This window comes from Pollicipes pollicipes, unplaced genomic scaffold (genome assembly GCF_011947565.3).
Source record: "Pollicipes pollicipes isolate AB1234 unplaced genomic scaffold, Ppol_2.1 Scaffold_7231;HRSCAF=8579_pilon_pilon_pilon, whole genome shotgun sequence".
Classification (NCBI taxonomy): Eukaryota; Metazoa; Arthropoda; class Thecostraca; order Pollicipedomorpha; family Pollicipedidae; genus Pollicipes; species Pollicipes pollicipes.
The window spans coordinates 18,500,411-18,512,684 of NW_023597034.1; the positions used below are offsets into that span (position 1 = coordinate 18,500,411).

Consider the following 12,274-nt stretch of genomic DNA (forward strand, 5'->3'; position numbering starts at 1 on the left):
GCACCCGTCAACGCCACCCCGTCCTTCAGGCACCCGTCAACGCCGGCCCGTCCTTCAGGCACCCGTCAACGCCGGCCCGTCCTTCAGGCACCCGTCAACGCCGGCCCGTGCAGAGCGCCCTCCCCTGGCGACCAAGACCCCGACCCCGGTCCGGCACTGTCCCCTGCAGGGCGCCCTCCCCTGGCGACCAAGACCCCGGCCGCGGTCCGGCACTGTCCCCTGCAGAACGCCCTCCCCTGGCGACCCAGACCCCGGCCCCGGTCCGGCACTGTCCCCTGCAGAGCGCCCTCCGCTGGCGACCAAGACCCCGGCCCCGGTCCGGCACTGTCCCCTGCAGAACGCCCTCCCCTGGCGACCCAGACCTCGGCCCCGGCCCGGCACTGCCCCTCGCAGAACGCCCTCCCCTGACGACCCAGACCCCGGCCCGCCTCTGTGCCGAGCTGCGATAACAAACAAAAGACCGACGCCTGTTATGCAGTGCTCAGCCAGAGCCGGACAGACCGCTAGACGCTGGCCTGGTATGGCCACCGAACCGCCGCCAGCAGAGTCCACACGAACCGGCCGCTATCGGCACTGATACAGACGCTGGCCTGGTATGGCCACCGAACCGCCGCCAGCACAGTCCACACGAACCGGCCGCTATCGGCACTGATACAGACTCTGACCTGGCGTGGCCACCGAGCCGCGGCCAGCAGAGTCCACACGAACCGGCCACCACCGGCGCCGATACAGACTCTAGCCTGGCGTGACCACCGAGCCGCGGCCAGCAGAGCCCACACAAACCGGCCGCCATCGGCACCAATACAGCTGCTCGTTTGTGGCCGGAGCCACGCGGCACGGACAAACAGGACGCCGTCCAATTAAAACAGCGACACAGGGACGGCGCAGACGGCACGTCTCCCCAGAGCACATACGTTACAAACGTCACATGTACATCATGGAAGAAAAACAGAACCCGTACGCAGCCGCTCGGACGGCACTAACTCACTTCGTCGCCACCAGGTGGTCCGGTCTGACTGATACGCGACATAAAGTTGAGTACTAACAAGCCATTAAGTGCGGCCTGTCGGCACAAGTGTCTACAGGCGGCGTTGACGCGGTGTCGGCCGCACCTCTCATTCCGCAGCCGCCTGAGTGGCGTCCGCCTGCCAGGGCGGCGTTGGCGCGGTGTCGGCCGCACCTCCCGTTCGGCAGCCGCCTGAGTGGCGTCCACCTGCCAGGGCGGCGTTGACGCGGTGTCGGCCGCACCTCCCGTTCGGCAGCCGCCTGAGTGGCGTCCGCCTGCCAGGGCGGCGTCGGCCGCACCTCTCATTCGGCAGCCGCCTGAGTGGCGTCCGCCTGCCAGGACGGCGTTGGCGCGGTGTCGGCCGCACCTCCCGTTCGGCAGCCGCCTGAGTGGCGTCCGCCTGCCAGGGCGGCGTTGACGCGGTGTCGGCCGCACCTCCCGTTCGGCAGCCGCCTGAGTGGCGTCCGCCCGCCAGGGCGGCGCTGGCGCGGTGTCGATCGCACCTCTCATTCGGCAGCCGCCTGAGTGGCGTCCGCCTGCCAGGGCGGCGCTGGCGCGGTGTCGGCCGCACCTCCCGTTCGGCAGCCGCCTGAGTGGCGTCCGCCTGCCAGGGCGTCGTTGGCGCGGTGTCGATCGCACCTCTCATTCGGCAGCTGCCTGAGTGGCGTCCGCCTGCCAGGGCGGCGTTGGCGCGGTGTCGGCCGCACCTCTCGTTCGGCAGCCGCCTGAACAGCGTCCGCCTGCCCGGGCGGCGCAGGCGCGGTGTCGGCCGCACCTCTCGTTCGGCAGCCGCCTGAGCGGCGTCCGCCTGCCGGAGCGCCGCCCGTGTCGGGCTCCGTGCTTATAGGGGGCGCGGCGATCGGCCGCCACCAGAGGATGACACCACCTGTTGGCTTTGGCAGGCCGGACCAGCATGCCCCACCGGTGAATGGTCTCCGTCCATTAAGACGGACCTTTCCATAAACAGACCAGCTGATATCGTGTTTACCTAGGCGTGTTTGCTGATTTTCTTCTTGTGTCAGCACGGGTGGCATTTGGGAAAGGGGTTTCGGAGACAAACATTAAGCCATGAGTCCCCATCGCCATTCTCCGAGATCAAATGCTTCCCTAAAAAAAAAACCTTCCACAGATCTTGAGCGAATGTCGTATAAGACTCCTCTACATATCACGTCTCCACGTCTCTGTTCTGTGAAGTCTTTGGAGCGCGCCCACAGCCAGCCCTCCTGCATCAATTATAGGTCATACGAGCACATACTGTCCTGCAATTATGCAAACAAGCCGGCATCGAAGCGGTAAAACATTGCTCGCCCGGTCCGGCCTGCAAAACCAGCCGGCGACGGATCCATGACAATGCTGCAGCACATGTGCTGTCACGGCATCAGCCGGCCCCAGTCGCCTCTGTCCGAGAGCGTACCTTGAAGTCGGAGAGCGAGGCCATCAGATCATCCAGCTCCTGCGTGGCGGACGAGGCGCTCTTGCAGCCGTCCGGTACACTCTCTGTCACCGTCACTGTCCGCGTCTCGTAGGTCTTGGCGTTTCTGAAAGACGGCGCAGTCGGGTGAGCTGGTACCGGCGGGCGCCGCCCACCTTATACGGTCAGAGGGCGCGCGACGCGCCGGGAGGCCGTCATTCGCCGACGGGATTGAAATAAGCGCCGCCACGTCTGTCCGCCTGTTGCCCAGCGTAACACGTATCCACTTCCCGAAGAATGTGCAGTGGGTTCCAAAACCCTTTCGTAAATATGGTTAGTTATTGGGGATTTCGGGCGCTTCGACTACGCGGTCACATAACGCCCATTTTGTCCCGTGCACACATTAAAACCATTTGGAATCAGAGTGTGAAACACGATAAAAGAGTAGTATTCAAAAAAATGTTCAAAATTACCATGTCGACTATTCACTGAAACGTTTTGCATGGGATTAGTAGATAAAACTGGCATCCAATGATAGCCACAAAATGCCATCCTGAGAAGTCCAGAAAGTGTCATGTGCGATGGTGCAGGATAGCGGCTAGAAGGACCAGGAGCTGGCCGAGCCAGCAGCTGAGGAGAAGGCGTACAGCCAATCCTTCAGTTCGGCTGAGGAGGAGTCCCACAGCCAATCCTTCAGCTCGGCTCAGGGGGAGGCGCTCAGCCAATCCTTTAACTCAGCTGGGAGAGCGGTGCACACCCAGTTCTTCCGCTCCGCTGAGGGGGAGGCGCACACTCAGCCCGTTGTCCGATTGGCAGCCACCCGGAGTCTGCCAGGCAGACAAGGGCCGACCTAAACCATTCGGCAAAAACAGCGCGACGCCATTCCTGAGCGCCTGAACTACAGTCAGCTCAGCGGATGAGCTTCCAAAGCTTACAACCAGCAGGCATCTGCCAGGGCGGCAGCCGGCACGCGGCCGAGGGTGCCCCAGCACAACCGTTCGCTTTCAGCGCCGACAGGCCCAGGGCGCCTGACCGCCGGGGAGGCATCCGTCGCCAGTCCACCATCTGAATGAGGACGCCACGGTCGCGGCCGGCTCGGCCGGCGTCGGAGGGCCGTGCCAGCGTCGCGCTGACTAACGAGGGCCGCCCGTAGAGGCCGGCACGCTGGCAGCGGCCGAGCAGCGCCCGCTAACAACGCGGCGACTGTCGTCGGCTTCCAGCGGGCCGGGGCGGACGGCGGCGTAGCTGCGCCGGGCACCACGCCCGGAGCGCCCGCCCACCTTACACGCACACACTCAGAGAACACCACGCCTAGGGACACGCTCACCTAACTCACACACTCAGAGAACACCACGCCTAGGGACACGTTCACCTAACGCACACACTCAAAGAACACCACGCCTAGGGACACGCCCACCTAACACACACTCTCAGAGAACACCACGCCTAGGGACGCGCCCACCTAACGCACACACTCAGAGAACACCACGCCTAGGGACGCGCCCACCTAACGCACACACTCAGAGAACACCACGCCTCGGGACGCGCCCACCTAACGCACACACTCAGAGAACACCACGCCTAGGGACACGCCCAATTAACGCACATACTCCGAATACAACGCTGAGAGAGCCCACCCACCTCACACTTATACTCAGACAACATCACGCCCAAAGCACCCGCCCAACTCACGCACACACTCAATGAACACCGCACCAGATTTACCTTAGTCACATTTACCACCTGTACCACGGAATGTGACACTTAACGAGCCCTTCAGACGCTAGACAATAAACCGTCGTGCGCGGTTTATGGAACAGGGGAGTCTCACCCTCAAGAGCCCTGACACAAAGGAACTTTTAATTAACGATGTTTGTTTTGAAAAGGACCAACCGTGCCGTTGGACCTAGCGATGCCACTATCCTGAAGTTCTACACCAATTACTCTTGAAGCCAACGACAGAGGATGCATCCAGTTATGCCTCGACGCGCATTCACCAGCGGACAGGAGCAAACAGATGAGTCCATGTGGTATGTGCTTGCTAGAATCGCGCGTTCAGCAACGATGCACGCGGACGTATTGTCTGTGGTGGTCACATGAGTGGGAGGCGTTGGTAAACACGTGTGCCATTCAGGACTTATGTCGGACCATCATGGCAATGCTCCGCAGGCGGCCACATTCCTACCTGCCTCTTCCCACTGGAGGACTGCCAACATGGATGCCAACAACGCCCGCGTATCAATGGGACGGGTGGAAATGCACATTCTTGCCAATTCGCTGAGTGAAATTACAACAGGAAGAAATATAGAACTCACAACTCACTATGATAACATGGTAACAGTCTGTTTCACTGGGTCTGACTCTATGACTGTCTAGGTCTATCTTTGGTTGTGATTCCGTATATAATTCCAGACAGCAACAAACGAGAATAATTCATGAAGCTCAACGGTGCATGCAGGATCCAAGCAGTAAAACCAACGGCCCATCGCAGACGTTCTGTGTTCCCACTCCAACACCAATAGCTGTACCGTGTGCGGTGCCAGCCTAAGGGTCCTTGCTATCAGGGGCGTCGCACCGCCCCTCACCCCACCCCTTCCACGGCCCAGCAGGTCTGGCGCACGGCTCGACGACCAAACCTGCCACGCAGGGGGGCGCCACGCCCCACGCCGTCGCATGCGGCGGGCCCTGCGGCGCGCAGGCGTCAGCCACGTGGGGAAGAGCCGCCACACCCGCCCATGACACACGGCGAGCACAGGGAGAAGACAGCATCAATCGCGTCGCGCCAGCCGACCAGCCAAAGCCTTCCAGCGTCAGGACGGCTGGCACAGGCTAGCCCCGCCCGCGCTGGCCACGTGTCCTCCCTTTCCCTCGGACAGGACGGGGGAACGCCACGCTCCCGTTCATCCCGGTCTGGCTCAGTAGTGAGGCGACGACGGTCGCATCCCCACATGCGCCGGCGCCGGTGCCGGGGACTGAGACACGTCCACCACCCTCCGCGTACTCACGGCGGCTGCACGTAGTCCACGATTTCGATGACCTCCATTAGCTGGCCGCGGTGCCCCATGGCGGCGCCCGGCGCCCACGTGTCACACGCGTCCCCGGTCGGCGCCCGCCCAGCTCCAGTTGGCACGGCCAGCGGCGCGGCGGCGGCGGCGGGGGCGGGTCGCCGCCTGTTCTGTGCCGTCCGCTGGAAGCGCGCCGAGCCGGCTCGCGCGGCCCACCAGCCGGCTGACGTCATCGGGCCGTCATCAGCGGCGGCGCCGGCCGCCAGAGGGGGCGCTGCGAGAGGGCCTGGCGGCCGGCCGGCGCCGGCGCCGGCCACCGGCGGTGTCTACCACGCTACCGTGTCGGCTTGTCGTCTGGCTGCGCCCCTGGGACCGCCCATGGCATGCGGCGCTCCCTGGGGGCTGGGCCGACGTGGAGTCGGCGCAGGCGGCCACGCCCTGATTTTACCAGTATCGATCCGATGCGGCTGATGGTGACGCCGGTCCGTCCAAACCAGGACTCAGCCACCCCGCGGCCCGGCTCTAAGCCCCGCGGCCCGTTTCAGAGCCCCGCAGTCCGGCTCAGAGCCTTGTGACCCGTCTCAGAGTCCCGCGGCTCGGAGCTGAGCCCCACGACCCGACCCTGAGTCTCGCATCCCGGTTCTGAGCCTTGCGGCCCGGCTCGGAGTCCGGCAGTCCGTCTAGCGCCCCGCGGCCCGGTTCTGAGCCCTGCGGCCCGACCATGAGCCTCGCGGCCCGGTTCTGAGCCTCGCAGCCCGGCTCTAAGCCCTGCAGTTTGGCCCTGAGCCTCACGGCCCGGTTCTGAGCCTCACGGCTCGGCTCTGAGCCTCACGGCCCGGTTCTGAGCCTCACGGCCCGGTTCTGAGCCTCACGGCCCGGCTCTGAGCCTCACGGCCCGGCTCTGAGCCTCACGGCCCGGCTCTGAGTCCCGCGACACTCAACACTCCCTAATACACAAATGCCATCACAATTTGTGTTGCACAATGAAGACATAACCAAAACATCGTCGCGTACGCAGCATGCCTAGCGTGCCGCAGCAGTGAAGCCCACAGATCTGCAGACCAGTTAGACCGCCGGGCCTGCAGACCGGCCAGCCCGCCGGACCAGACGCCCCGCACCACCCCCCGCCGGCTGAGCCCGGTGCGGTGGGTGATGCTGAGCCTCCGGTCGGACCGATTGCATCACGAGACCCGCGCGCCCACACGGCACCGGAAGCGGCCGCCACACACCCGACCGTCACCCGGCTCCGACCGGAACCGCATACTTATCAGCATGCAGCGCGGGAGGCACCGCCGGCGGAACACGGACAGCACATGGGTTGGCTCAGGCTCACGCGGGGCCGTGTCCCCAGCCCAGTGCACACCGTACAGGGCTGGCTCAGCCTCACACGGTACCCACACTGGAGGCGAGATGACACCCGGAGCCAGTCGATGACAACGACGATGGGCACTTGCGCACATCGGCGACATCGAGGCGTCCCCGAGAGGCTTTCGGTCCCCACAGAGCGGACGGCGCCGACAACTAACCACAAAACCCAGGCGTGTTCTTTGCTGGCAGTGGTTACCCGAGGCTCTCAGTTCTGCCGCCTCAGTTAGCCGCGCTACAATACGCCCTACGCTTGACATCTAGGGCTGCTGGTATTTGGAGAAGCTCTCTGAACGCGAACGGTAACCCCCTCGGGTGACTACTTAGTCGATGAGCAGGGTCTCGTCACAGCCACTCCGAGAACGTGTCGCCGTTGAGGGCAGTGTCCGTGACTGCAGGGCCTGTCGGTGACTGCGGGGCCGCAGAGGACAGGGTCCGTGACTGTAAGGCCGCGGGAGGGCAGTGTCCGTGACTGCGGGGCCGCAGAGGACAGGGTCCGTGACTGTAGGGCCGCGGGAGGGCAGTGTCCGTGACTGCGGGGCCGCAGAGGACAGGGTCCGTGACTGTAGGGCCGCGGGAGGGCAGTGTCCGTGACTGCGGGGCCGCAGAGGACAGGGTCCGTGACTGTAGGGCCGCGGGAGGGCAGTGTCCGTGACTGCGGGGCCGCAGAGGACAGGGTCCGTGACTGTAAGGCCGCGGGAGGGCAGTGTCCGTGACTGCGGGGCCGCAGAGGACAGGGTCCGTGACTGTAGGGCCGCGGGAGGGCAGTGTCCGTGACTGCGGGGCCGCAGAGGACAGGGTCCGTGACTGTAGGGCCGCGGGAGGGCAGTGTCCGTGACTGCGGGGCCGCAGAGGACAGGGTCCGTGTCTGTAGGGCCGCGGGAGGGCAGTGTCCGTGACTGCGGGGCCGCAGAGGACAGGGTCCGTGACTGTAAGGCCGCGGGAGGGCAGTGTCCGTGACTGCGGGGCCGCAGAGGGCAGGGTCCGTGTCTGTAGGGCCGCGGGAGGGCAGGGTCCGTGACTGCGGGGCCGCAGAGGACAGGGTCCGTGACTGTAAGGCCGCGGGAGGGCAGTGTCCGTGACTGCGGGGCCGCAGAGGACAGGGTCCGTGTCTGTAGGGCCGCGGGAGGGCAGTGTCCGTGACTGCGGGGCCGCAGAGGGCAGGGTCCGTGTCTGTAGGGCCGCGGGAGGGCAGTGTCCATGACTGCTGGACAGCAGAGGCCGGCGGACTCCGGCGCCGGACCGACTCAGGCCGCTCGCCCGGCATACGTGAGTCACCAGGCAGCGTGAGGCCCGTGCGGCGCCGCCGCCGCCGTCGCCCGCCCAACAATGCCGCACGACGCCGGCATGCGGGCGACCGGGCGCCGCCATGGCACATATAAGTGTAGCCGGCTGGCCCGGCACAACAGCGGCGCGGCGTGTGGAGACAGCGAGGCGAGGGATGGGGGGAGGGGGCGTGACCTTGGTGCACCGGCGAAACGGTCACGGCAGCCGCACGCGGTAATGAAAATCCGCTACTGCTCGGAGCGGTCCCCAGACTCTGGCAATAAACTGGGAAACAGCGGCACTTGCGGAAGAAGATTGTGGGAGAAGCAGCTTAGACTTATAATTTGGTGTTGCAGAAACGCACAGAAAGTTCGTCAACTCGAGAGCTGAAAGTGTTCCAGCTACCATAGGCACCTTTCCCCAGCAGCAGTTTCGGTGAGCTCCGTTCAGTCTTATCACCTACCACCAGGGGTTTGGGTATGGAAGCCATTGGAGCGTTGGAGGTCCCCAAAACAGGTACGTCCGACACTTGAAACGGTTCCCTAATGGTTAATATACCCACTGCTTCCTTTAAACTCTCACTAACAACAAATGCCGGTCCTCGCTATCACACGTATATAGCGGTAACAGGACAACCTTTGTGACTGCTGTACAACTGGTGACAAGCTTCGTTTTTACGCTATCAAACTGGTCTACAACACAAGCTGACATGAAGACTAGAATTTCTGGTAATCGTCAACATTCTTGACGGCCAGGGGATTCTATTGGCTTCTCAGAAATTCTGTAGCGCGACATACCTCTGCTCTTCACAAAAAGGATCCGGGCCTACGACCTACGGTCTTGCTCGAATCAGTCTCGTGAGATCTGGCTTCGATCAGTCTCGTGAGACTTCTGAATTCGATCAGTCATGCAGGGCGGGGCCGTCCGCATCATAGATTTAATGGTCTGTAAGCAAAAATCTAGCCTCCGTGCTCTTAAATCACAGCTTCCATGTCTTAGGGAGCTTGGAAGCCGAGAACTGACCAACATCGCATCTTGTTTTGTCCATCAATGCATGATCAAGAAGCGGCAACAACACAGGCCAGCGATGCGCGCGCCAGCTTCCGAGTCGAACCTCTGCCACCATGGGCGGAACGTCGCGTGAGCCCGGACCAGACAGTGGACACAATGGTTGCTACGCCCACCCATACACGGCGAGCATTCCGCCCGTCCACGGTAGCCATCAGCTGTCAAACGGCTTGCTGAGTCGGTGAGACGAATGCTTCAGGCTTCGTAGGAGCAACGGTTACCGCCGAAAGCTTAGTACATCTATCTCGCCCAGAGATGGCAGCACTATGCTCAGTAGAACGGACCGCCCAGTTCACACAACCTAAGTTGTAGCATCAGGAAGCGGCTGCCTGTTTCGACGCGCCAGCCTTAGGCGCTGGGACTTCAGAAGCTGCAGTGCTTTGCTGTGTGATCCGTGACGGCCGATTATCACCGGCTGCTCGGATAATGTGACCCGGCCGGAGCGCGGGAAACGCCAGCCGGTCCTGACGCGGGCCCACAGGCTGCCTAGCCGACAACGTAATGCACCTCCAGAGCAGCCAGGCCGAGTGCCACAGCACTGTGGCGACAGCGTTCCGCGAGACTGATGCTGGGATAGATTGCTGCCGACCTGAAGCCAATGCTCACAGCCAACGACGTCGCGACATCGACGGCATCTCTAGTGAACCGACGGGCCAGATCCGAGATGTAAGGCGCTCCCCTTGCACTGCATGCCTTCAGATCACGTGCCGTGGCAGCACCTCGCCCGGCACGACAGGTGCGGAGTGCTGCGGGAGTCTCTCAGAGTGCACACGAGCTCAGGTGCGCCCGCCGGGTCTGTGGCGGTGCACAGATGACGGGTGCGTCAGCGGCGGCGGCCGCGGCGGTGGTACTCACGAGCTAGGCACCGAGTCGAGCTCGTCGAGGAGGGCGTCCACCGACGGCCGGGTCTTGTGCACTGCCACCGTGCCGTTCACCGGCGCCGGACACTCTGAAACACGGACACAGACGCTCTGACACGTGGCCGCGGAGACTGTGACACCGAGACGCAGACGCCCTGAAACAGGGACACACTGATACTTGGACACACCGAGACTGGGGCACTCCGAGACAGGGCCACACTGAGATAGGGACACTCTGAGACACGGACACACCGAGACACACATACTGAGACAGGAGCACACTGAGACGGCGGCACCCTACAACAGGGACACACTGAGACACGGACACTCCGAGACAGGAACACACTGAGACAGGGACGCCCTGAGACAGGGACACCCTGAAACAGGGACATCCTACGACAGGGACACTCTGAGATAGGGACACCCTAAACGGAGATACCCTGAAACAGACACCCGGAGACAGGGACACAATGAGACAGGGACACCCTGAGACCGGGCCGCGGACGCTCCGAGACACGAACAAAGAGACTCTGAGAAACACGGACATGGCCACCCCGAGAGACGAGCAGCCTGAGACACGAACAAGGACCGGGTGCCGCCGGAGCCGCGCAATGGGGCACGGTGACATGGAGCGAAACCTCTGGTGACACGGGGATAATAATATATAATAATCATAACAATAAGAACGTCCGTCAGAGATGACATGAGGTGATGGACGATGACACACGGTGACACGCGGGAGGCGCGGCCACACGTGCAGCTGCTCGGCTTGTGATACACGAAAAAAAAACAAGATCCAACTAATGGGGACACAAGATGATAACATACCACTGAATGTGATGAATGGCTGCCAACTCCCATGGCACATAACTAGCGCACGAAAATGTGTGCCAGAGAGCAGGCGCGTCTTCGCGCTCACCCATACACGCGCAGTTACCCTAAAATTTTGCAAACTGCCCTCGTATGGAAAATCTCAGCACTAGCACCGCTGCTCTTGGCCAACAGGTGTCTCTGTTCCATCAAGTCATCCGCAGGGCATTCAAACCGCAAGCGCCTACATCCTGCCAGCAGCGGAAACAGCCCGGTGCAGAGCCACGCGCCGCAACACCGCCATGAGTGGGCCCAGCCGCCCCAGCGAAATAATTTACTGCAGCCGTTCCAGCAGCCGGCTTCCGGAGCGTCAAGGCCGGCCGACGGCGCGGGGCAGCGCGGGCAGCGCGGGGCAGCGCGGGACGGCGCGGGCAGCACGGGGCAGCGCGGGGCGGCGCCCGCTCACCGGGCCTGCACCGGCGTGGCCGGACGGCGTCCGTCAGCGGCCGGCCGGCCGCGGCTCTGTCGACACTGCCTCCGCGGCGGCGGCCGGCTCTGAGTCACGCCCGCCCGGCAGTGACGTGCCGCCGCGCCGGTCACGCCGCCGCCGGCCGCCGCCTGTCGCGCCGTGCTCGGCGCCGGCCGCAGATGGCACGGCCGGCGGCTCGGCTGACAGTAAACCGATGGCAGCCGGCCGCCGCGCCGGTAAGCCGGCCGGCCGGACACGAGCCGGGCCGGGCCGGGCCGCGGCCGCCTGGCTCCGGCCGGTCCCGAGGGGCGGCGCCCAGCTCCCCGCCGCCAACTCAGACTGATCGATCTGGCGCGCACGGTGTTTTTCAGTGGGCCGCCTGCCCACCGGATAATGACGGGCTCAATGTCGCGGTGCAACGTCAGACAGACGCATGCCTCTCTAGACGCGTTGGGTTAATGAGAGCTCCCTGAGCATGCCGCAAATGCATGCTTCCCTAAGAAGCACGTCTCCCAGCAGACTCTCCCTGGCTCCACACGACCCACGACAGCTCCGACGGCGTCCCTGTCCGGTGCAGTCTGAGCCCGCTGCCGACTCGGCGCGCCAGATGTGTGCAGCCCCTCCCCTGACCCAGCTCCGTGCCGCGGGCGCCTGTCACAACAGAGCCCGGCCTGCCGCCTGCGGTGGCCCCTGCAGTCTGGACGTCCTCGCGGCCGAGTGATGAGACCTGACGCCGACGAGCTGCAGATATCGGCCAGACCGACCGCCGGGGCAGGACGGGCACGGGCAGAGCAGACGAGCTGCAGATATCGGCCGGACCGACCGCCGGGGCAGGACGGGCACGGGCAGAGCAGACGAGCTGCAGATATCGGCCAGACCGACCGCCGGGGCAGGACGGGCACGGGCAGAGCAGACGAGCTGCAGATATCGGCCGGACCGACCGCCGGGGCAGGACGGGCACGGGCAGAGCAGACGAGCTGCAGATATCGGCCAGACCGACCGCCGGGGCAGGAC

General features: G+C 63.8%; 1 protein-coding gene across 5 annotated transcripts in view; it reads right to left on the minus strand.

The window, feature by feature from the left end:
• LOC119110389 (paxillin) overlaps nucleotides 1-12,274 on the minus strand; it is a 76,186-nt gene that overhangs the window by 8,217 nt on the left and 55,695 nt on the right. For all 5 annotated transcript variants that reach the window (XM_037234198.1, XM_037234197.1, XM_037234196.1 and 2 more), the window contains 2 exons: nucleotides 9,977-10,070; nucleotides 2,421-2,544 (listed from right to left, as the gene is read on the minus strand). In XM_037234198.1, coding sequence (XP_037090093.1) covers nucleotides 2,421-2,544; nucleotides 9,977-10,070 — 218 coding nt within the window. The remainder of the gene's footprint in view (nucleotides 1-2,420; nucleotides 2,545-9,976; nucleotides 10,071-12,274) is intronic.